The sequence below is a fragment of the Xenopus tropicalis genome, chromosome 6 (assembly GCF_000004195.4).
Source record: "Xenopus tropicalis strain Nigerian chromosome 6, UCB_Xtro_10.0, whole genome shotgun sequence".
Classification (NCBI taxonomy): domain Eukaryota; kingdom Metazoa; phylum Chordata; class Amphibia; order Anura; family Pipidae; genus Xenopus; species Xenopus tropicalis.
This window is the reverse complement of record NC_030682.2, coordinates 9,394,404-9,420,251: the sequence shown is the minus strand read 5'-3', so window position 1 is coordinate 9,420,251 and position 25,848 is coordinate 9,394,404. Positions and strand designations below refer to the sequence as shown.

Genomic DNA, 25,848 nt, shown 5'->3' with positions numbered 1-25,848 from the left:
GCAGTACAGGACAGTGAGACTGCTGCCACATATGAGACTGCTCAGAGGTTTATATCCTGCAGTACAGGACAGTGAGACTGCTGCCACATATGAGACTGCTCAGAGTTTTATCTCCTGCAGTACAGGACAGTGAGACTGCTGTCACATATGAGACTGCTCAGAGTTCCATCTCCTGCAGTACAGGACAGTGAGACTGCTGTCACATATGAGACTGCTCAGAGTTCCATCTCCTGCAGTACAGGACAGTGAGACTGCTGTCACATATGAGACTGCTCAGAGTTTTATCTCCTGCAGTACAGGACAGTGAGACTGCTGTCACATATGAGACTGCTCAGAGTTTTATCTCCTGCAGTACAGGACAGTGAGACTGCTGTCACATATGAGACTGCTCAGAGTTCCATCTCCTGCAGTACAGGACAGTGAGACTGCTGTCACATACGAGACTGCTCAGAGTTCCCATCTCCTGCAGTACAGGACAGTGAGACTGCTGCCACATATGAGACTGCTCAGAATTCCATCTCCTGCAGTACAGGACAGTGAGACTGCTGTCACATATGAGACTGCTCAGAGTTCCATCTCCTGCAGTACAGGACAGTGAGACTGCTGCCACATATGAGACTGCTCAGAGTTTTATCTCCTGCAGTACAGGACAGTGAGACTGCTGCCACATATGAGACTGCTCAGAGGTTTATATCCTGCAGTACAGGACAGTGAGACTGCTGTCACATACGAGACTGCTCAGAGTTCCATCTCCTGCAGTACAGGACAGTGAGACTGCTGTCACATATGAGACTGCTCAGAATTCCATCTCCTGCAGTACAGGACAGTGAGACTGCTGTCACATATGAGACTGCTCAGAGTTCCATCTCCTGCAGTACAGGACAGTGAGACTGCTGCCACATATGAGACTGCTCAGAGTTTTATCTCCTGCAGTACAGGACAGTGAGACTGCTGCCACATATGAGACTGCTCAGAGTTTTATCTCCTGCAGTACAGGACAGTGAGACTGCTGCCACATATGAGACTGCTCAGAGGTTTATATCCTGCAGTACAGGACAGTGAGACTGCTGCCACATATGAGACTGCTCAGAGTTTTATCTCCTGCAGTACAGGACAGTGAGACTGCTGTCACATATGAGACTGCTCAGAGTTCCATCTCCTGCAGTACAGGACAGTGAGACTGCTGTCACATATGAGACTGCTCAGAGTTCCATCTCCTGCAGTACAGGACAGTGAGACTGCTGTCACATATGAGACTGCTCAGAGTTCCATCTCCTGCAGTACAGGACAGTGAGACTGCTGTCACATATGAGACTGCTCAGAGTTCCATCTCCTGCAGTACAGGACAGTGAGACTGCTGTCACATATGAGACTGCTCAGAGTTTTATCTCCTGCAGTACAGGACAGTGAGACTGCTGTCACATATGAGACTGCTCAGAGTTCCATCTCCTGCAGTACAGGACAGTGAGACTGCTGCCACATATGAGACTGCTCAGAGTTTTATCTCCTGCAGTACAGGACAGTGAGACTGCTGTCACATATGAGACTGCTCAGAGTTCCATCTCCTGCAGTACAGGACAGTGAGACTGCTGCCACATATGAGACTGCTCAGAGTTTTATCTCCTGCAGTACAGGACAGTGAGACTGCTGTCACATATGAGACTGCTCAGAGGTTTATCTCCTGCAGTACAGGACAGTGAGACTGCTGTCACATATGAGACTGCTCAGAGTTCCATCTCCTGCAGTACAGGACAGTGAGACTGCTGTCACATATGAGACTGCTCAGAGTTCCATCTCCTGCAGTACAGGACAGTGAGACTGCTGTCACATATGAGACTGCTCAGAGTTTTATCTCCTGCAGTACAGGACAGTGAGACTGCTGTCACATATGAGACTGCTCAGAGTTCCATCTCCTGCAGTACAGGACAGTGAGACTGCTGCCACATATGAGACTGCTCAGAGTTTTATCTCCTGCAGTACAGGACAGTGAGACTGCTGTCACATATGAGACTGCTCAGAGTTTTATCTCCTGCAGTACAGGACAGTGAGACTGCTGTCACATATGAGACTGCTCAGAGTTCCATCTCCTGCAGTACAGGACAGTGAGACTGCTGTCACATATGAGACTGCTCAGAGTTTTATCTCCTGCAGTACAGGACAGTGAGACTGCTGTCACATATGAGACTGCTCAGAGTTCCATCTCCTGCAGTACAGGACAGTGAGACTGCTGTCACATATGAGACTGCTCAGAGTTCCATCTCCTGCAGTACAGGACAGTGAGACTGCTGCCACATATGAGACTGCTCAGAGTTTTATCTCCTGCAGTACAGGACAGTGAGACTGCTGCCACATATGAGACTGCTCAGAGTTTTATCTCCTGCAGTACAGGACAGTGAGACTGCTGCCACATATGAGACTGCTCAGAGTTTTATCTCCTGCAGTACAGGACAGTGAGACTGCTGTCACATATGAGACTGCTCAGAGTTCCATCTCCTGCAGTACAGGACAGTGAGACTGCGGTCACATATGAGACTGCTCAGAGTTCCATCTCCTGCAGTACAGGACAGTGAGACTGCTGTCACATATGAGACTGCTCAGAGTTCCATCTCCTGCAGTACAGGACAGTGAGACTGCTGTCACATATGAGACTGCTCAGAGTTCCATCTCCTGCAGTACAGGACAGTGAGACTGCTGTCACATATGAGACTGCTCAGAGTTCCATCTCCTGCAGTACAGGACAGTGAGACTGCTGTCACATATGAGACTGCTCAGAGTTCCATCTCCTGCAGTACAGGACAGTGAGACTGCTGTCACATATGAGACTGCTCAGAGTTCCATCTCCTGCAGTACAGGACAGTGAGACTGCTGTCACATATGAGACTGCTCAGAGTTCCATCTCCTGCAGTACAGGACAGTGAGACTGCTGTCACATATGAGACTGCTCAGAGTTTTATCTCCTGCAGTACAGGACAGTGAGACTGCTGTCACATATGAGACTGCTCAGAGTTCCATCTCCTGCAGTACAGGACAGTGAGACTGCTGCCACATATGAGACTGCTCAGAGTTTTATCTCCTGCAGTACAGGACAGTGAGACTGCTGTCACATATGAGACTGCTCAGAGTTCCATCTCCTGCAGTACAGGACAGTGAGACTGCTGCCACATATGAGACTGCTCAGAGTTTTATCTCCTGCAGTACAGGACAGTGAGACTGCTGTCACATATGAGACTGCTCAGAGGTTTATCTCCTGCAGTACAGGACAGTGAGACTGCTGTCACATATGAGACTGCTCAGAGTTCCATCTCCTGCAGTACAGGACAGTGAGACTGCTGTCACATATGAGACTGCTCAGAGTTCCATCTCCTGCAGTACAGGACAGTGAGACTGCTGTCACATATGAGACTGCTCAGAGTTTTATCTCCTGCAGTACAGGACAGTGAGACTGCTGTCACATATGAGACTGCTCAGAGTTCCATCTCCTGCAGTACAGGACAGTGAGACTGCTGCCACATATGAGACTGCTCAGAGTTTTATCTCCTGCAGTACAGGACAGTGAGACTGCTGTCACATATGAGACTGCTCAGAGTTTTATCTCCTGCAGTACAGGACAGTGAGACTGCTGTCACATATGAGACTGCTCAGAGTTCCATCTCCTGCAGTACAGGACAGTGAGACTGCTGTCACATATGAGACTGCTCAGAGTTTTATCTCCTGCAGTACAGGACAGTGAGACTGCTGTCACATATGAGACTGCTCAGAGTTCCATCTCCTGCAGTACAGGACAGTGAGACTGCTGTCACATATGAGACTGCTCAGAGTTCCATCTCCTGCAGTACAGGACAGTGAGACTGCTGTCACATATGAGACTGCTCAGAATTCCATCTCCTGCAGTACAGGACAGTGAGACTGCTGTCACATATGAGACTGCTCAGAGTTCCATCTCCTGCAGTACAGGACAGTGAGACTGCTGTCACATATGAGACTGCTCAGAGTTCCATCTCCTGCAGTACAGGACAGTGAGACTGCTGTCACATATGAGACTGCTCAGAGTTCCATCTCCTGCAGTACAGGACAGTGAGACTGCTGTCACATATGAGACTGCTCAGAGTTTTATCTCCTGCAGTACAGGACAGTGAGACTGCTGTCACATATGAGACTGCTCAGAGTTTTATCTCCTGCAGTACAGGACAGTGAGACTGCTGCCACATATGAGACTGCTCAGAGTTTTATCTCCTGCAGTACAGGACAGTGAGACTGCTGTCACATATGAGACTGCTCAGAGTTCCATCTCCTGCAGTACAGGACAGTGAGACTGCTGCCACATATGAGACTGCTCAGAGTTTTATCTCCTGCAGTACAGGACAGTGAGACTGCTGTCACATATGAGACTGCTCAGAGGTTTATCTCCTGCAGTACAGGACAGTGAGACTGCTGTCACATATGAGACTGCTCAGAGTTCCATCTCCTGCAGTACAGGACAGTGAGACTGCTGTCACATATGAGACTGCTCAGAGTTCCATCTCCTGCAGTACAGGACAGTGAGACTGCTGTCACATATGAGACTGCTCAGAGTTTTATCTCCTGCAGTACAGGACAGTGAGACTGCTGTCACATATGAGACTGCTCAGAGTTCCATCTCCTGCAGTACAGGACAGTGAGACTGCTGCCACATATGAGACTGCTCAGAGTTTTATCTCCTGCAGTACAGGACAGTGAGACTGCTGTCACATATGAGACTGCTCAGAGTTTTATCTCCTGCAGTACAGGACAGTGAGACTGCTGTCACATATGAGACTGCTCAGAGTTCCATCTCCTGCAGTACAGGACAGTGAGACTGCTGTCACATATGAGACTGCTCAGAGTTTTATCTCCTGCAGTACAGGACAGTGAGACTGCTGTCACATATGAGACTGCTCAGAGTTCCATCTCCTGCAGTACAGGGACAGTGAGACTGCTGTCACATATGAGACTGCTCAGAGTTCCATCTCCTGCAGTACAGGACAGTGAGACTGCTGTCACATATGAGACTGCTCAGAATTCCATCTCCTGCAGTACAGGACAGTGAGACTGCTGTCACATATGAGACTGCTCAGAGTTCCATCTCCTGCAGTACAGGACAGTGAGACTGCTGTCACATATGAGACTGCTCAGAGTTCCATCTCCTGCAGTACAGGACAGTGAGACTGCTGTCACATATGAGACTGCTCAGAGTTCCATCTCCTGCAGTACAGGACAGTGAGACTGCTGTCACATATGAGACTGCTCAGAGTTCCATCTCCTGCAGTACAGGACAGTGAGACTGCTGCCACATATGAGACTGCTCAGAGGTTCATCTCCTGCAGTACAGGACAGTGAGACTGCTGCCACATATGAGACTGCTCAGAGTTTTATCTCCTGCAGTACAGGACAGTGAGACTGCTGCCACATATGAGACTGCTCAGAATTCCATCTCCTGCAGTACAGGACAGTGAGACTGCTGCCACATATGAGACTGCTCAGAGTTCCATCTCCTGCAGTACAGGACAGTGAGACTGCTGCCACATATGAGACTGCTCAGAGTTCCATCTCCTGCAGTACAGGACAGTGAGACTGCTGCCACATATGAGACTGCTCAGAGTTTTATCTCCTGCAGTACAGGACAGTGAGACTGCTGTCACATATGAGACTGCTCAGAGTTCCATCTCCTGCAGTACAGGACAGTGAGACTGCTGCCACATATGAGACTGCTCAGAGTTTTATCTCCTGCAGTACAGGACAGTGAGACTGCTGCCACATATGAGACTGCTCAGAATTCCATCTCCTGCAGTACAGGACAGTGAGACTGCTGCCACATATGAGACTGCTCAGAGTTCCATCTCCTGCAGTACAGGACAGTGAGACTGCTGCCACATATGAGACTGCTCAGAGTTCCATCTCCTGCAGTACAGGACAGTGAGACTGCTGCCACATATGAGACTGCTCAGAGTTTTATCTCCTGCAGTACAGGACAGTGAGACTGCTGCCACATATGAGACTGCTCAGAGTTTTATCTCCTGCAGTACAGGACAGTGAGACTGCTGTCACATATGAGACTGCTCAGAGTTTTATCTCCTGCAGTACAGGACAGTGAGACTGCTGTCACATATGAGACTGCTCAGAGTTCCATCTCCTGCAGTACAGGACAGTGAGACTGCTGCCACATATGAGACTGCTCAGAGTTTTATCTCCTGCAGTACAGGACAGTGAGACTGCTGTCACATATGAGACTGCTCAGAGTTCCATCTCCTGCAGTACAGGACAGTGAGACTGCTGTCACATATGAGACTGCTCAGAGTTCCATCTCCTGCAGTACAGGACAGTGAGACTGCTGCCACATATGAGACTGCTCAGAGTTCCATCTCCTGCAGTACAGGACAGTGAGACTGCTGCCACATATGAGACTGCTCAGAGTTTTATCTCCTGCAGTACAGGACAGTGAGACTGCTGTCACATATGAGACTGCTCAGAGTTCCATCTCCTGCAGTACAGGACAGTGAGACTGCTGTCACATATGAGACTGCTCAGAGTTCCATCTCCTGCAGTACAGGACAGTGAGACTGCTGTCACATATGAGACTGCTCAGAGTTCCATCTCCTGCAGTACAGGACAGTGAGACTGCTGCCACATATGAGACTGCTCAGAGTTTTATCTCCTGCAGTACAGGACAGTGAGACTGCTGCCACATATGAGACTGCTCAGAATTCCATCTCCTGCAGTACAGGACAGTGAGACTGCTGCCACATATGAGACTGCTCAGAGGTTCATCTCCTGCAGTACAGGACAGTGAGACTGCTGCCACATATGAGACTGCTCAGAGTTTTATCTCCTGCAGTACAGGACAGTGAGACTGCTGCCACATATGAGACTGCTCAGAGTTCCATCTCCTGCAGTACAGGACAGTGAGACTGCTGCCACATATGAGACTGCTCAGAGTTCCATCTCCTGCAGTACAGGACAGTGAGACTGCTGCCACATATGAGACTGCTCAGAGTTCCATCTCCTGCAGTACAGGACAGTGAGACTGCTGCCACATATGAGACTGCTCAGAGTTCCATCTCCTGCAGTACAGGACAGTGAGACTGCTGCCACATATGAGACTGCTCAGAGTTCCATCTCCTGCAGTACAGAAGCAGAGGGGCAGCCTGACAGTATGGGAACACTGTATAAGTGAGGGCCCCGCAGCTGCCAGCAGAAGGGAAAACCCTAGACGCGGCGCAGTTTTATGACGTCACGGGGAGCCGACATTGCTGACAGGCATGGAGACCGTTGCCAGGGTGACGCGTCCCTCCCCCTCCCATCCATCAAGTAGAACTGCGGGCAGAGCGCAGGAAGCCGGGACCAAGGGGTGAGTGGGATTGGGGGGCACCAAGGGGTGAGTGGGATTGGGGGGCACCAAGGGGTGAGTGGGATTGGGGGGGACGGATATTTTGTGGGAGCGGCTCTCCTCAATTCTTATTCATTATACAGCGAATACTAGGGCTCCTTGCCTTGGGGCCCCACTATCTCAGGGGCCACAAGGGAGACAATGTGTAATTGTAACAAGTGTTATGGTTTTTGCTATAAACATAAATGATGTCCAACCTGTCTCCCAACTGTTCATAAACTACAACTCCCAACATCCCCCTTTGGGTGGCAGAATAATAGGTTGGACGTCACTTAATAGTTCCTGTATAATTTCTATTCAGGGCAGGGCCCAAGCCTTCCTGCAGTGCCTGGGGGGGGGGGGGGCAAGCCTTCCTGCAGTGCCTGGGGGGGCTCAAGCCTTCCTGCAGTGCCTGGGGGGGCCCAAGCCTTCCTGCAGTGCCTGGGGGGGCCCAAGCCTTCCTGCAGTGCCTGGGGGGGCCCAAGCCTTCCTGCAGTGCCTGGGGGGGGCAAGCCTTCCTGCAGTGCCTGGGGGGGGCCAAGCCTTCCTGCAGTGCCTGGGGGGGGGGGGGGCAAGCCTTCCTGCAGTGCCTGGGGGGGGGCAAGCCTTCCTGCAGTGCCTGGGGGGGGCCAAGCCTTCCTGCAGTGCCTGGGGGGGGGCCCAAGCCTTCCTGCAGTGCCTGGGGGGGCCCAAGCCTTCCTGCAGTGCCTGGGGGGGCCCAAGCCTTCCTGCAGTGCCTGGGGGGGGGGGGCAAGCCTTCCTGCAGTGCCTGGGGGGGGGCAAGCCTTCCTGCAGTGCCTGGGGCGGGGCCAAGCCTTCCTGCAGTGCCTGGGGCGGGGCCAAGCCTTCCTGCAGTGCCTGGGGGGGGGCAAGCCTTCCTGCAGTGCCTGGGGCGGGGCCAAGCCTTCCTGCAGTGCCTGGGGGGCCCAAGACTTCCTGCAGTGCCTGGGGGGGGCAAGCCTTCCTGCAGTGCCTGGGGGGGGGCAAGCCTTCCTGCAGTGCCTGGGGCGGGGCCAAGCCTTCCTGCAGTGCCTGGGGGGGGGGGGGCAAGCCTTCCTGCAGTGCCTGGGGCGGGGCCAAGCCTTCCTGCAGTGCCTGGGGGGGGGGGGGCCCAAGCCTTCCTGCAGTGCCTGGGGGGGCAAGCCTTTCTGCAGTGCCTGGGGCGGGGCCAAGCCTTCCTGCAGTGCCTGGGGGGGGGCCCAAGCCTTCCTGCAGTGCCTGGGGGGGCCCAAGCCTTCCTGCAGTGCCTGGGGGGGCCCCAAGCCTTCCTGCAGTGCCTGGGGGGGGGGGCAAGCCTTCCTGCAGTGCCTGGGGGGGGCAAGCCTTCCTGCAGTGCCTGGGGGGGCCCAAGCCTTCCTGCAGTGCCTGGGGGGGCCCCAAGCCTTCCTGCAGTGCCTGGGGGGGGCCCAAGCCTTCCTGCAGTGCCTGGGGGGGGGGGCAAGCCTTCCTGCAGTGCCTGGGGGGGCCCAAGCCTTCCTGCAGTGCCTGGGGGGGCCCAAGCCTTCCTGCAGTGCCTGGGGGGGGGGCAAGCCTTCCTGCAGTGCCTGGGGGGGGCAAGCCTTCCTCCAGTGCCTGGGGGGGCCCAAGCCTTCCTGCAGTGCCTGGGGGGGCCCAAGCCTTCCTGCAGTGCCTGGGGGCCCCTTGATCTGTAATATTAGCCCCATTGGGCTCCTGCTCCTCAGTTGCTGCAGAGCCTCTTACACCGCAGCCCTAGCTCTGTGGCCCTGGGGCTTTATGGCAGGCCCCATACGGGGCCCTATTTCTTCTCTATATAATACAGGATCGTTGCCCATCCCCTGGCTTTTCAGCCGCTACTACTACAGCAGCCTTCAGCTGGGAGTTACAGTTCAGCAGTAGCAGCTGAAGGGCCATAGGTTGGGCAACCCAGTTAAATGGGGGTCACTGACCCCAGCAGCCAACAACTATTGCTCTTTGAGGCTCCAGTTTTATTGTTACTTTTTATTACTTTATCTTATTATTTGGGCCCTCCTTTATTCATATTTCCAACTCTTGTTCAAAACAGCTGCATGGTTGCTGGGGTAAATTGCACCATGGCAACCAGATAGCTTGTAAAATACCAAATGGGAGAGCTGCTGAACAAAACTCTTAATAACTGAAAAAACATAAAAAAATAAAGACCAATGGCAAATTGTCTTAGAATACCGATGTCTGCATCATATTAAAAGTTAATTCAAAGGTCATGGAACACCGAGGTGACTTCTAATATCCTCACATTTTACAACAGGGGGTACTTTATTTATTATAATATACAAGTTTCAGTGAGTCATGTGACAGAAATGACATCACTAAGCTCCGATTATAACTGATGACATCACTAAGCACCGTTTATAAGGATATAATTTACAGTTTGGTCCCATAGGGAAATGGCCAGACTGTATATATTATAACATTATTACATAGAGATACCAATTGTCCCCTGGGCAGGGTAACATGGAGTCTGATGAACGTGTGAATGAAAACCTAAGGCTGCAGTTCAAGGCCCTGCAGGAGCAGCAGCACAAACGGCTACAGAGGCTGATGGAGAGGAAGAAAGAGAAAGAAGAGGAGCAGCCGCAGCAGCAGGAGAGAAGCAGAAGCAGCGAGGCATTCGGTGTGCAGGATCAGCTCCATCTGCTGAGACCAGGCGGCAGCTCCACCAGTGACATCGGCAAAAGGTACTGTAGGTGCCACCAAACCCTAAAAATAAATAGGGCTAGAAATGCTATATTCTGTATATTGAACTAAATGTATCAGCCTATAGGTTCAGCATCTCTATAACAGCAATGATCCAATGATCAAAGTTGTCACTGTCTCCCCATCTTGGATTTTATTAGAAGTGTCAGTGGCACTGCACATGCTCAGTGGGCTCTGGGCAGCTGCTGCGAAGCTGAGCTCAGGGGTCGTCACAAATGATCAAACAGAAAATAAGCTTTCATAATTTCTGATGCTAATTGGACTGGTTTTATAGCTGCCATGTAGTAACTGTATTAATTACTAATCAGTGTTATATCTTGACATTTATATTCTGTATATATGGTGTATTATGCATAGGCCCCTAATCTGGAGTAAGTGACAGCAGCCCAGACCAGCAGAAAACAAGATGGGAGGTTACTGGGGGCATCATCAGGGGCACAGATCCCCACTGGGTAAAGACACACGGAGCTACTAGTAGCAGCTACCTGTTGTGGCTACTAAAATAGACAATGCTGATCATTTACTGATGATTGTCTCTCTGTGTGTTTTAGCAGATACAATTCTTAGTATTGCTTATGGCAGGGGATTTTCTAGTGTTTAATAGCTGTGAAAAAGTAGCTGCTACTAGAATCTCTGTGTGTCTTCACCCTACAGGTGAAGACAGATGGAGCTACTTTAGCGCCCCTAAAATTCTGGAGGCCCAACTCAAATGCCTTCCCTAATGCCCAACCCTAAAATCAACCCTACATCACAGACAGGGATGTCTATATCCTTTATGTAACTCACCTTTCTCTTACGTCCTGGGGGACACAGGCACCATGGGGTTAATCTCCTCCCACCAGGAGGCAGGACACTTTTAACTTAAACTTTCTCCACCCTCTATAACCCTCTGCCCACTCCCAGGCAACTCAGTTTTTTAAGTGTCCTCGCAAAAGGAGGTTGGACAAAGGGTCTCTAGGAGACAACTTCAAGGATCCTTCGGTTGGGGCCTAGCCCTAACACCAGGGGTGGTACCTGAGACAGCTGGTCTGTACTCGTTGCGTCAGCCCCCAACGCTGGATAGCCGCGATGAGGCCCCTTACCAAGAGGTAGATACCTCCGGGCGGGCCACAGGTGATGCCACGGCGCACACCTAGGAGCACGGGGCCACCCTCCCCCCCCTAGCCTCCTACCACCAACGGCATACCCGCCGCGGCGGGTATATGGGCCACAACTCCCCCTCCCCTCGGGCACAAGAGGGGAGATAAAGGCCATCGCAGACCCACACCTATTCTCCCCAGTCGGCGCACAGCACCAGGCACGAGCGGGGAGAAAGAGGTTGGCGGGTGAGTTAACCGCGCGGCCGGCTGGCCGACCGCGCACTGCACAGCGCACACTTCCGGCGAGAGCGGAGAGCTTCCGCTATAGGTCACTGACCTCTCCTTCGCGCCCTCACTTGGCCCTCCCCTTCCGGCAGGCCACAAGTGCACAGACAGAGCGCGTACAACGCCACACCACGCTAGCCACAAGCTGTCGCCAGCGCCAGGCAGGACACCTACCTAACGCGCCAATACTCTCTCCCACCTTCCTGACACTCTCTGCCTACCACCAGACTGCGTCACGGTTAAGGTAGGATCTAAGCCACAGAAAAAGCATGGCTGAGGGATCAGGCGATACTCTCTTCCTCAGGGGGGGGAAACAAACGCCCAAGGTATCCTTTTTTGCCTGTGCTCAGTGCAAAACCAAATTTAAGACAGCACAGAAGGACCCAGTTTGCAAAATCTGCACAACTGCTACCTCAGAGCCTGAGCGCACTACACCCCAGGCCCCTCCGGGTACATTGGGATCAGGGTTGGGGGAGAATGTACAGGCAACACTACCCTCACCCTCGGGCAATGTGGCTGCGGGGGCACCAGAGGCCGCAGCTTGGGCAATATCACTGTCTAACTCCCTAAACAGCCTACAGGGAATCCCCATGCTAGCATCCTCTCTGGACAAAATATTAGAGAAGCTAACAACACCCACTACACCTAAGGTCACAAACAAACGTAAGTCCCCCATGCCCAAGGACACAACTGCTCCTTCCTCACCCGAGTCCCACTCCGATCAGGAAGGGCTTAGCGAAGGGGAGCTGTCACCATCAGTATCAGACGAGGAATCATCCTCGACTGCCCCAGATCCCATTAGGTCACCTAACGACCTCATCATAGCAGTACTCCAAGCCCTCAAGATTGAGGACCCCGACATGGGAGCCAAATCCGCTAAAGGACTATTTGGCAGAACTACCTCACACGAGGTTAATTTCCCAGCGCATGACCAGCTGCAGGCCATTATCCAGGAGGAATGGAACCTCCCGGAACACAAGTTTCAGGTCACTAGAAAATTCTCCAAACTCTATCCCTTCCCTAAAGACGCACTAGGGAAATGGAGCAACCCACCTCTGGTGGATGCCCCAGTATCGCGCCTCTCTAAGGCCACTGCCCTTCCCGTCCCAGACGCATCTGCCTTTAAGGACTCTACCGACAAAAAGCTCGAGGGATTCCTTAAAGCTATCTTTACTTCCGCAGGCACAGCCTTCAGACCTATCCTTGCAATGGCGTGGGTAAGCCGAGCCCTGGAAGCCTGGTCAGACACCATTATCACAAGTATCCAGAGAGAGGACTCGGTGGAGGACATCGAATCAGTTGCCATGCACATACAAGAGGCCAGCGCATTCCTAAGTGAAGCCTCACTGGACGCCTTGAAGGTTCTAGCTCGCACATCTGCTCTCTCAGTAGCGGCCCGACGATCCTTGTGGCTTCGCCTGTGGTCCGCGGACCTCAGCTCCAAAAAGTCCCTCACCTCCCTCCCCTTCAAGGGCTCCCGCCTCTTTGGGGAAGAGCTGGAAAAGATAATTTCACAAGCCACAGGAGGTAAGAGCACATTCCTACCACAGAACAAGCCCAAGAGCAGACCATCGTCGTCTTCCTCTTCCTCTGCCTCCTTCAAGAGACAGCGCTTTTTTCGCGGGCAAGGGTCCCGCTTCTCGAAGGGATCGTCCCCGCCAAGATCCTCCTTCCCCTCCAGAGGAGGCTCCACTTCCAGAGGAAGAGCTTCATGGCAGCCCCGCAAATCCTTCCCCAAGAACTCAAACGAGAAGAATTCCTCCGCATGACTGGCCGACCACCACAACGACAGACACGCAGGTCGGGGGAAGGTTAAAACGCTTCGCCAGTACCTGGGCAAGCCACATAGAGGACTCCTGGATCGTAGACATAGTCACCTTCGGCTACAAGATAGAACTCCATCGAACACCTCCACAGAGGTTCTTTCTATCCCGAGTCCCAATGGAATCGCAAAAACACGCAGCCTTCTTGTCCATCATAGACAACCTTATTCGGACCGGGGTTGTGACCCCAGTCCCTCCATCCCAAAAATTCCAGGGGTTCTACTCAAATCTCTTCGTGGTCCCCAAGAAGGACGGCTCCTTCCGCCCGATACTGGACCTAAAACTTCTCAACAAATGGGTTTACTACCGACGCTTCAAGATGGAATCCTTAAGATCTGTCATAAGAGCACTGGAACCCCAGGAATTCCTGACATCATTAGACATGAAGGATGCCTACCTTCATGTCCCAATCTACCCCCCTCACCAAAAATTTCTGCGCTTTGCTTATCACAACCACCACTACCAATTTGTGGCCCTCCCCTTCGGCCTGTCCTCGGCCCCGCGTATCTTTACGAAGATCATGGCAACCATGGCTGCCCTTCTTCGAGCCCATGGAGTGTATATTACTCCATATTTAGACGACCTTCTGATCAAGGCACACTCATCACATCAGGCAAGGGAGAACCTGGATCTAACCATCCGAACCCTACAGAGCTTCGGATGGACAATCAACATGAACAAATCGTGCCTGTACCCGTCGCAGAAAATACAATTCCTGGGCCTACTCCTCGACACTCACCAAGGAAAGATTCTCCTTCCGGAGGAAAAGGTCCACAAAATTCGCCTACTGGTCCGCCAGCTCAAATCTATCCCAAGACCATCCATCAGATTCTGCATGAAGGTGCTGGGGGTCATGGTTGCCTCCACGGAGGCAGTACCTTTCGCTCAATTCCACCTCAGGCCTCTCCAACGAGTCATTCTCTCGACCTGGCGACGACACCAGTCCCTCAACCAGAGGATATCCCTCCCGACACAGACAATCGATTCCCTGGACTGGTGGTTAACACCAGCCCACCTAACAAAGGGGAAATCCTTTGTAGACCCGGACTGGCAGATCCTCACAACGGACGCCAGTCTGTCAGGATGGGGAGCTACATTCCAAAACCTTTCGGCACAAGGCCTATGGTCAGCGACAGAGACGAGACTCCCAATAAACATATTGGAGATCAGGGCCATTTACAAAGCCTTGATTCACTGGGAACCACAACTGACCGGACTACCCATCAGGATCCAGTCCGACAACGCCACAGCTGTGGCGTACCTCAACCGCCAGGGGGGTACCAAAAGCGTGGCCGCAGCGAGCGAGATCAGCAAGATCTTGCGCTGGGCGGAGGACAAGGTCCCGCAGATTTCCGCAATCCACATCCCAGGACTCCTGAACTGGGAAGCGGATTATCTCAGCCGGCACCAAATAGACCCCACGGAGTGGGAACTGAATACCGAAGTCTTCAACTTCATAGTGTCCCAATGGGGCAATCCGAACCTCGACCTCATGGCGTCTCGCCACAATCGGAAAACACTACGATTCATATCCAAGGTAAGAGATCATCTTGCTGTAGGAGTAGATGCCATGACAGCTCCTTGGGGAGTTCCACTAGCCTACGCCTTCCCTCCAATAGCCATGCTTCCACGTCTTATCAATAGGATACGAAAAGAACAGGGCATCTTCATTATAATCGCCCCAAACTGGCCTCGGAGGGCATGGTTCACAGACCTGGTGAACCTCTCAATCGACCCTCCAATCCCACTTCCCAGCCGACCAGACTTGCTCCACCAAGGACCAATACTGCACCACAATCCAGCCATGTTCAATTTGATGGCGTGGCACTTGAAACCAACATTTTAACCAGCAAAGGGTTCTCGGCAGTGGTGGCCCAGACCATGATCAGGGCTAGGAAGGCAATATCCTCCAAGGCTTATCACAGAATATGGAAGATCTTCATGCGGTGGTGCTCAGAAAGAAACACTCCTTACGAAGGTGCAAGGGTACCTGTTATCCTTCAATTCCTTCAAGATGGTCTGGACAAGGGTTTGAGTTTGGGATCCCTCAAAGTCCAGATATCCGCTCTATCCATTCTTCTACAGCGAAAACTAGCTCTGCAAGACGACGTAAGGGTATTCCTACGGGGAGTAGCTCACGTCTCCCCACCCTGGCGGCCTCCAGTCCCACCATGGGACCTTAACCTTGTCTTGTCAGCACTTTTGGAAGCCCCCTTTGAGCCTATCCAAACCATTGAACTTCCCTGGCTGACCTGGAAGGTAGTATTCCTTACGGCCATTTCTTCGATAAGGCGAGTGTCTGAACTAAGTGCACTGTCCTGCGACCCTCCTTACCTGATCTTCCACGAGGAAAAGGCGGTACTACGTACAGTACCGACTTTCCTCCCAAAGGTGGTATCGTCCTTTCACCTAAACGAAGAGATAGTACTTCCATCATTTTGTAGCACCCCCAAAAATCCAAAAGAGACCAAACTACACAAGTTAGACGTAGTTAGATCCCTGAGGGTCTACGTGGAAAGAACAGCTCATTTTAGGAAGACTAGAACACTATTTGTGATTCCTTCGGGCAGCAGAAAGGGTAATGCAGCCTCAAAAGCTACTATTGCTTGCTGGATCAGGGAAACTGTTCGCCAGACATACATTTCCCTCGGAAAAACACCACCATTCGCGATAAAAGCTCACTCTACCAGAGCATTGGGTGCTTCATGGGCGTGTAGGAACTTAGCCTCAGCGGAGCAGCTGTGCAAAGCAGCAACCTGGTCCTCTGCTCATACATTCGCAAAATTTTATCGCTTTGATACTTTTGCCTCAGCAGAGGCAGCATTCGGGCGGAAAGTTCTGCAGTCAGTAGTTAAAATTTAGACTGCACACACATTCCTACGAGTTACGAGTTATGTTTCCTCCCTCCCAGTTGGGGACGGCTTTGGTATGTCCCCATGGTGCCTGTGTCCCCCAGGACGTAAGAGAAAAGGGGATTTATTACTTACCGTTACATCCTTTTCTCTTAAGTCCTATGGGGGACACAGGCCAACCCTCCCTGGAAACTGGGGAGATCAGTCATCCCTTCTCACTCAGCCGTGTTATAGTTACCATGTTTAGAACTAAGTTTGCTCGGTTTCTTGTTACAATAACTGAGTTGCCTGGGAGTGGGCAGAGGGTTATAGAGGGTGGAGAAAGTTTAAGTTAAAAGTGTCCTGCCTCCTGGTGGGAGGAGATTAACCCCATGGTGCCTGTGTCCCCCATAGGACTAAAGAGAAAAGGATGTAACGGTAAGTAATAAATCCCCTTATCTTATCTACACAATCCGCCTGACCTGCAGATGGCCCAACCTGTTTATAACATGTACAGAGTAATATAATATATAACAGATTCCATTAAAGGGGAACTCTGCCTTTTGACAAAAATTTGTTAAAAAAGCCCCACACAACCCAGAAACCCCTAATACCCCTATCCCTGTAATCTGTTCCGTCAAACAGTAGGAATAAATCCCATTTTTATATGCTGAAATCCAGCTGCAAAACTGTTTTTCTCTTTCTGCATCATTGGAAATCCTGGCAGGGGAGGAGGGACTAAAACACTGATGTTATAGATTGTAACAACTTCCCCACAGCTTACAGACAGCATGCAGGAACTACATAACCCACAATGCATTGCACTGGGATGTTCCTTTCCTTATTGACATCACATGTGCAGCAGGGGATTGTGGGATTGGGAGGAGGCAGGCTGAGGACAGGCGGCTACTGTTGCATTTTATTTGAGTCACAAAGTAGTCAGCCAGATCAGCAGGGGAACAGGGGTGGGGCTTAGGGAACAAGGGCGGGGCTTAGGGAACTGTTCCAAACCATATTATTACATTAAACATAAAAAGGCTGCACATTGTTTAACTGATGTATATTGCAAAGTTACTTAAAATTATGTTTTTCAACTTTCAAACTTTTCAAAAAGCTTAAGTTGTGTTTGGGTGGAGTTTAAATAAAGTCCCCTCCGTTGCAGGCTTCTGGAAGATGAGAATGATCAGCTGCAGGATCAGATCCGGGAACTGAAGGATGAAAATGGCCGACTGCATAAACTGGTGCAGGAGAAAGAGTTTGAGATCCGACATCTCAGGAAGAAACTCGAAGAAGGAAAACTTGCCTTAGCGGGTACATATTATTTATCCAATCTGTATAACGTATATATATATATGTGCAGCACTCTCACACTACACAATAACCCAGCTGGGTGAGGGGCGTGTAAGCTAGCTGTATGGGAAATACTCCCTGCATTCGACAGGAGTGCCTTCTTTATCATATGCCAGAGAAATCACATATTGCTGGTTTGAACTGAAGCCTCTGTGCCGACCATTCACCTATTGTATAGTTTACTTAATCACCATTTTGTCCTCTCAGTTACTGAGCAATATATCAGCCCACAATTGTACTCTCTAGAATGGCCTAGGTGACCACAGGCGGCAGCTGACTGGCACATCTGACCATTATGGGACAACACAAACCATACATTTATAGCGAGGGAACATTGTGCCCCCATTGGATTGTTACATAATGTCGGTATTGCCGTATCTGTGTTGCTATGGATGCTTAAAGCTGCAGCTCAGTTGGTTTTGGTTTCAGGAACGGCTGGTTTGGCCGGGGACGTCGCAGCTACTAAAATTGTTGAGTTGTCCAAGAAAAATCGGGAACTGACTGCTGAACTGGAGAGTGAAAGAACCAAAGTGAAACAGCTGAACAACAGGGTGAAAGGTGTGGAAAAGGAGGTCAGTATCTGCTCATGAAAATTACACAGTAGGTAAAACACATACGATAGATAAACGGCCATTCCCCAGTCAGTTATTGTTCTAGCAGGCCATCTGTTTGAATCCATATATAGGCCAATAAGCTACTGATTCGGTCCAAAGGGTCCTTAGTCACTTAGTTGCACTGTGTATGAGTCTGTACGTGTATTTGCAGCAGGACAAAAAATGTTGGGAAGTGGGGGCATTGGTTTAGAGAGATTTCATACCTAAAATCAAGAATTGTTTTCCCCTGGTAAGAAAAAGTGAAGCCGGCTGAGACATTTTCCCCCTAATTTCTAGGTAAGTTTATTTATATCCTCCACTTTATATATATACGCCAGTATCCCTTTAACGTCAAAACTTGTACTTGTATTGCAGCTGCAGAACCTGGCAGTGAATTATACAGGGAAGGAGTCTGGCAATGGGCACTCCAGGACCCAAATAGCTGACGGCACTCCGGTAAGCCTGAAAAATTGTTGTTACTACTGTAAACCCACTCAATTAATTTGCGTCTCCATGGAAACTCTTATTGATTGACATCTGCATTAGAAGAAGGATTCTTGCCTTCTTTGCTGACACTTCATGCTGATCTGTTGAATGATACAGTGAGCCCCGGGCCTGACCATGTCTTCATTTTGACCCTCAGGCTGAGAGTCCGGAGCTGAAAGCTTTGCAGGAGAAACTTGCTGCCACAAATTTAAAAATGATTGAATATCGTAACCAAATCCAGTCCATGAAGCAAGAGCTGAAAGTCGCCCACAAGGTACCCAAGCAGTAAAGCGTCTGCGTTATTCAGCACAGTATCTGGGATTCAGTTATTCTCAGCCTTATTACACCAGATATCCTCACGTGCCTCTGGAACCATTTTGTTCTGCCATCTGTGAGCGTTCTGTTGCTGAGAGTTTTGTCTTATCCATCAATCTGCTCACCCACAGGTACTGGTCAGTGAAGTTGGGGAAGAAGTGAACATTAGCCAATTGGCAGCCTCGTCTGGAAGTTGGCGGGGACGGGCACAGCAGATTCTCGCCTTGCAAGGGAGGGTGAGTATTTAACATTTACACCTGGAACAATGTAGTTTCTGTGATTCATAATGAAAATGTTTTTATTTATAATCCCGTAGGTCCGTGAGCTGGAAAACCAGCTGGGGCAAGGTAGGAGCCCTGTCTCAGAGCTGAGTTTGGAAGAGGAGCTGTCGGGAGTGACCGTGCCAAAGAGAGTCGCTGCTCAGGAGAAGAACCTGTTCCGGATCCGCACCTTGGAGAAAGAGAGGAAGGAAGCATTGGAGGTAGTTACATTTATCACTTTTATTTTTTAATAAAAAAGGTTCACTGTGCCTTTAAAGTTCTTTTGTTGGGGATATGGAGTCCAATAACTGTTGCAGAACTACAACACCTAGAGTCTCCGGTAGGCTGGGAGTTGTAGTGGAAAGGCCACAAGTTGGACATGCCAGCTATAGACTATCATTTAATACAACAACATACATTTGTTTTCTTTCCTGATTGCAGAAGATCACAGCAGAATACGAGGCCTTCAAGAAAGACAACGAGGATTTGAAGAAAAAGCTGGAGGCTTCGAAAGCCAGAAACACGGTGCTGTCCAATGAAGTGAAGATGCTGAAGATGCAAATGGCCACCATTCTAGAAAAGGGGAAGCACGACAATGAGCTCATAGATGCCTTGCTGGTAATAATGTCTTCATGTAAAAAATAGTCATTTTTTTTGCAGCAGATTTATACCACCTATATCTGCATTCAGCTGCACTGTATATATATATATATATGTATCTGCGGTCAGCTACCCAGAAGTATAACATGGAATTAGCAATTGCTCCGTAATGACTAACCTTGCAACAACACATCCCTGAAACAAACCCATTCTTATGTGTAACAGAGCCAGCAGAAGAACATGCAGGAGGTTCTGACCCGTCTCAGCCAGCAAGAGCAGAAAAATAAAGATTCCCAGCAGAACCTGAACATGCAGTGTAACAGCGAGGCGCAGAAACAGAGCTCCCTGGTCTCTCAGCTCAAGTACATGGTGGCAGAACGGGAGGCCAAGGTGAAGGAGCTGGAGGATGAAATCAAACAGTTGACTCTTAAGGTAAAAATTACAATTTGAATTACTTTCCTTTTTTTCTATTTCCCCATGAATAGACTTTGCCTTTATCGAACTCTTAAATAGTTAGTGTAACCTCCCTAAACAGACTCATGTCTTCCTCAGTGACAAATAACCAATGCACACACCAGTTCCTTCATATACCCAGGTGAGCTCTTATTGTGCCTTTCTGTGTCACTGTGTGGGATCCCATTCTCCCTATGGCTTTAAATAACCCTAGCTGAGGGTAGGAAACCAAACAGCTGACTGGGGAATTAGATACAGACCCCAGCAGCTGTAGGGGGGGGGCTAGTGATGTCACTTTGAATGGTGCTCATGTGACCACAGCTCAGGTCAAATTGGCTCCAAGCCTCCGTTTCACACACAGCACATGACACACAGTGGGGCTCATTTATAAACACTTTTGCCAAACACTTTTATAAACAAATTTGCCCCTGGGCAGTAACCTATGGCAACCAATCCGATGTTTGCTTTTGTTGTTCAACATGCAACAATCACTGATTGGTTGCTATGGGTTTCTACCCATGTGGAAATTTGCCCGGTGTTTTAAAATGAGCCCCAGTGAGTGCAGCTTTTGACTTGCACTACTCACAAGGTATAAATGTGTTTAAAGTCATGGGAATGATAAGGAAGTGAAGGAAGCCAATTCTAAGCAACTTATCAGTATTTATTTTTTATAGTTTTTAAATTATTTGCCTTCTACTTAGAACTCTTTACAACTTTTAAACTATTGCTCTGCGAGCCTACAATTTTATTGTTATTGATACTTTTAATGACATATTTTTCTATTCAGGCCCTCTCCTATTCATATACCGGTCTATCATTCAAACCACTCCCTGGTTACTAAGGTAACTTAAACCCTAGCAACCAGATAACTGCTGCAATTCCAAACTGGAGATTTGCCGAAGTGAAATAATCAAAATACCCCAAATAATAAAAAATGAAGACCAATTGCAGTCTCAGAATATTATCTCTCCACATTATACTAAAACTTAACTCAAATGTGAACAACCCCTTTGAATTATATGAAACATTTATTGTACTCTACAGAACCATCACAGGAAAGAGAGCAGTGGCAAAATCTTGGATGTTCAAGAATTTCCTTCAGTGGCAAAATCAGAAAAACTGTCGCCTATCAGGTCACTGTCGGACAGCGGAGACCAACCTTGGTCAGGCAGGTAAGAGCTTCCTATGTTAAGGGGGGATACAGAACTGGTAAGGAAATGGTAGTGTCTACCCCCATTGTATTATTTTCCATCATTATTGCCTTGGTGGCTCTTTGTGGCTCAGTTTATCTGCCTGTGAGATACAGCCATTAGATAGTTATTAGCCTGGCACTGGTGAAAATAGCATAGAATTTGCCTCCAGCTTGTGGTTGGATGACAGAAGGAAGCCCCCTGTCCTTCTGGGAATTCTAGCCCAGATATGGAGAGGAACCACCTTCTGCTGGGCTCTATCCAGTTGGTAACATCCTATCCGTCATGTAGCTTTTGTGGCTATTCCCCTGTCTATTTTCTAATGCAGCTTCCAGTCCCTAGAACTATGGCTGCAGCACAGGAGGGAAAGTCCACTTCTACTGGTGGGCCTCACTGGGTCACATTGATTCAAGTAGTCACCTTGTAAATGATTTTAAATCTTATAATAAAGGTCTCAGCTATAAAATAGAAACTGTTGAGAATGTTTGTTTATTATTGTTTTTCTGATTCCTTCATTTTATCAAGCAGGACAGTCTCGAAGCTGGGGCATGAACTGATACAGGCTCAGTCTCCCAATGGAAATATCAGCGCTTCCCCTCGAAGGTAAAGAATCTGCAGTGACTTAATCATTAAAGGATAAGTAAGCCTTTGTAAAATCCCCTAAAATTACTCTAAAGAGCCCCCAGAATAACATACCTTTCTCCCATGCAGATGTATTTTATTTCTCTATTACAGCAGTTCTTTTACTGACTTCCTTCTCTAGCATGAAGCCCCGCCCCCTTTAGCTTCTTGAGCCCTCCTTCTCTCTCCAGCTATGATGACCTCAAACAGGAGCCTACTGGGCATGCTCACTGCTCACTCCACCTCTTCATGGTTTGAGAGAGAATAAGGGCTCAGAAAGCAGGAAGTCAGTAAAAGAGCTGCAGTTAAACTTGCTGCAATAGAGTAACAAAAATTCTGTATGCATGGAGAACGTTATGTTATTCTGGGGGATGTACAGAGTAATTTTAGAGATTTAAAAAAAGGTTTACTTATTCTTTAATGGCTTGCAGCCATGGCCTGTGCTATCATCTTTACTCTTACACAAAAAGTTGGGGATTTTCAGTTGCAAGTAGTTCCTAATCTATAAAGCTTATAATTCAGGGAGATGATGTGACTAGGCAAGGGACACAATGAGGTCGTACAGGAATGTGGCACACCATATAAGAGACTGCAGATAGGAGGAGCAACTATTTGTTACAGGCCACGCCCACTTGCCTATTATCCTTCCCCAATGGGAGCTCCTTCCCCACAAGAAAAAGTATCCCATGGTACATGGATACAGTATATGCAGATGCAAAGATGCTGCCCATAGCTGTAAGGTTTATGCCTGCCTGCATGTATGTATAGAGATCCAGATGTAAATGGGTCTAATTGCCTTTATTTGAAGAGACCTGTGAGTTGCGCTGACTGCTATAAATCACCAGCTTCTCTGGTTTCCTAGTTCAGAGGTGCGGGTGCTGCAGGCGCAGGTCACAGAGTACAGAACCCTATGCCAGGCTGCCGAGGTGGAGAGGGACAGACTGATGGAGCTGGTCTCTGTTCTGCAGAAGAGGTAAAGCCCATTTATGCTCATTTACACACTGCATTCTCGTTATGTTCGGATATATTGCTTATAACCCCTCTTTCTATTGAACTTTGTACCTTTCCCCCAGGGTAGAGGAAAGCAATGAGAAGCTGCTGGGCGCAGAGAAGAGGCTGCAGGAGGAAAGGAGGCGCTGTGTCCTGCTAGAGCAGCAGGCAGAAAGGCTAAAGATGGATACGGCAAAGAACGTGGGCACACAGAAACTGTCAGCCCGGGGTAAGGCCGGTACGTTCAGCTCAGTGCCTGTCTGTATGATGGATTTTCCACCAACAAGAATGTGTATGAACCAAAGTTCCACATGTGCCCACACAAGCAGGGTGTGGGGGCTGGGTAGCACCTTGGCCAAGTTTGTCCAAAGCAGCCAATAAACAATAAGCATTTACATGTGTAGTGTAGTTGGAATAAAGAAAGCAAATGTGATTGGTTCATACAGGATACCTTACCAGAGCAGTGCTTTACTGTTATATATTTGCCATTAAGTGTCAAAATAATGATATTTATTTCCTATTCCTGTTATTTATATAGTGCTGACACATTACTCCAGATTATACGTCATTCCCTTTTGTCTTTGCCCCAGAGGAGCTTACAATCAAAGGTCCCTATCACATTCACACACAGTAGGGGTAGTCTTATGACTTGCCTGTAAGTTATTGGAGGGGGGGAGGATATAACTGTACCTGCAGGAAACCCATACAGACACAAACTCTTTGCTTTTAGTGCCCTGGCTGGGATTGAACTCAAGGCCTTAGCAATGCAAGGCAAAATTCTAGAGAGAGCTGTACAGACAGAATGGACCATATAGAGTTATTTTAAATCAATATATTATAATATATTATATTCCAAATATTCCTAATATTAAACAAGTGCAGACAGTGTCAGTGCAGTACCTACATCTGTCCACTAGATGTCCCTCTGTTGTTACTAACATATTCACCATGATCCAGGGATACAGTATTTACAGTAAGTGTCCTCAGTGTCGGCCCAGACTGTCAGGCAATTCCATTCAGGGGTGAAAATCACATTTATCTATACAAATACAGCAGTTCCTGTGGTTTCGATTTCAGATCGGTGGATCAGGACTTCACTTGAATGACAGCTGTCCTTGTGTACTCAATAGAAAGGCTGCACCCACCCACCTGACATGTTTGATTGGCTTGTGATATCAATGAATAAAATCAAGGAGGGTACTTATATAAGGGGGCAATAAAGAATATACAGTGGTCATATCTAGTGTTTGTTATACCCCCCCACCCCCAGGGCCATCCTTGTCTATCTCAAGGCACTCAGTGAACTTCAACGGAAAAACGGAAGTTTCCTTTGCTCCAGCAGACTTGCCCTTGGAGACACAGATAGAGGAGCTCCGCACACAGTAAGTTGTTGCCTCTTGTGTCCTGGGGGCTATTTCATGGGATCAGTTGGGGAGTGTGCTCTGTGCCTATTGGATAGACAGTTATAGGACCAGGTCGGCCATCAGAAATCACAGGCCCCTCCCCTAGTGACCCCTCCCATCAGTACAAAGGACACACAGACATTGATAGCCAGGGCCCCCCTAAAACATTGGTAGCCAGGAGTTAAATTTTGCAGTGGTGCCAGGGCAGGGACCCCCTAAAACATTGCTAGCCAGCCCAGGGCCCCCTAAAACATTGCTGGTCCTCCCCCAGTGTCCTCATACTGTGGCCCGCTCCACGCTGCTTCCTGCTCCCCCACTCCCCCCTACTTCCTCCAGCTCCACCCAGCATCCTCCAGCTCCCCCCCCCCAGCATCCTCCAACTCCCCTGATGGCGGCCCTGTATAGGACAGACATTTTGGACTATTGGACAGACATATAAATAATCACCAACCTGCTGAATATAGCCAAGGGGCCACTCAGTAAGGTTCTGGTTCACCCGATGAGGCTAATATGGCCGACCTGGGTTCCATTCACTGTATGTAGCATATATACTATGATACTTTCTCCCGGTTACAATGGCAGGCTGGCCATACAGATGGACGAGAACGAAGCCATAAAAACGTCCCTGAAGAGCACGCTGAAGACCAAAGAGGACGACCTCAAGCTCTACCACGAGATGATGGGCGAGGTGAAGCAGATCTTCATACAAGCTTTGCGGCAGCACAAGCAGGAGCGCAATGGGCGCTAGTCTGACATCAGCTGACCTCCTCCTGTCCAATCAGAATCTTAAATAAGATTCCAAAGGTGGTATCCGCAGAATAACATCAAGATGGCGGCCAGATGTGTGTTTCAGGAGGAGTAAACCCCCATTTATTTCAGCCTATTTGCCCAGTGCAGCGTGGGCGGAAGGGCTACCACCGGGGGCAAGTCCACCAAAGCAAAGACTTGCAATGAATCCTAGCACTTTATATAGCTATGAACTCCCAGTCTGTACTGTAGGTATTACTGTATGTGGGATAGTACACTGATCTCTCCGCCATGATGCTGGGGGGGGGGCCTTCAGCGCATTTGGAGACATTGGAAGCCATATTTTACCTAAAAAAAAGGATAAAACCATGGCACCTACATCTCAAGTCTGGAAATGTCTTTGCAACACATTGGCAGATAGATCCATTATCAACATGGGGCCCATATTGTTATAGATGCACTAGTGTGTGTATGATGGAACATAACCCAACACCCATGAGTAGCCACACCTCCCCTCAAAGACACGCCCTTTCATGAGATCACCCCCCCTCTGTTCCTACTGCCTGTCCCTTTAGGTGTGTGTTCTATAATGTATGTAACTGAACCATTCTGCCCCTGTGTGTGTTTTGTATATACAGGATAAGGATCATATCTGTGTTGTAGAGCTTTAATTATTTTGTTATACAAAATAAAAAAAGTGCTTGAGTGCAGCCTGGTCTGGACTGGGATTCAAAATTGACCCTGACA

At 49.1% G+C, this 25,848-nt stretch overlaps 1 protein-coding gene across 3 annotated transcripts; it reads left to right on the top strand.

Moving 5' to 3' along the window:
• Nucleotides 1–7,266: 7,266 nt before the first annotated feature.
• ccdc13 (coiled-coil domain containing 13) lies at nt 7,267–25,811 on the top strand. 3 transcript variants are annotated; one of them, XM_002939312.5, is made up of 16 exons: nt 7,267–7,363; nt 9,827–10,056; nt 17,256–17,404; nt 17,873–18,015; nt 18,412–18,492; nt 18,680–18,796; nt 18,969–19,073; nt 19,154–19,318; nt 19,539–19,715; nt 19,923–20,129; nt 21,195–21,322; nt 21,869–21,943; nt 22,824–22,934; nt 23,035–23,189; nt 24,222–24,333; nt 24,937–25,811. In XM_002939312.5, the coding sequence occupies exons 2-16, from the start codon at nt 9,833–9,835 to the stop codon at nt 25,100–25,102; spliced, it is 2,115 nt and encodes a 704-aa protein (XP_002939358.1). In that variant the 5' UTR covers nt 7,267–7,363; nt 9,827–9,832; the 3' UTR covers nt 25,103–25,811. The 3 variants fall into 3 exon arrangements, with proteins under 3 accessions (XP_002939358.1, XP_004915641.1, XP_004915640.1); XM_004915584.4 differs by having other exon boundaries at nt 21,866–21,943; nt 23,035–23,180; XM_004915583.4 differs by having other exon boundaries at nt 21,866–21,943.
• Nucleotides 25,812–25,848: the final 37 nt, after the last annotated feature.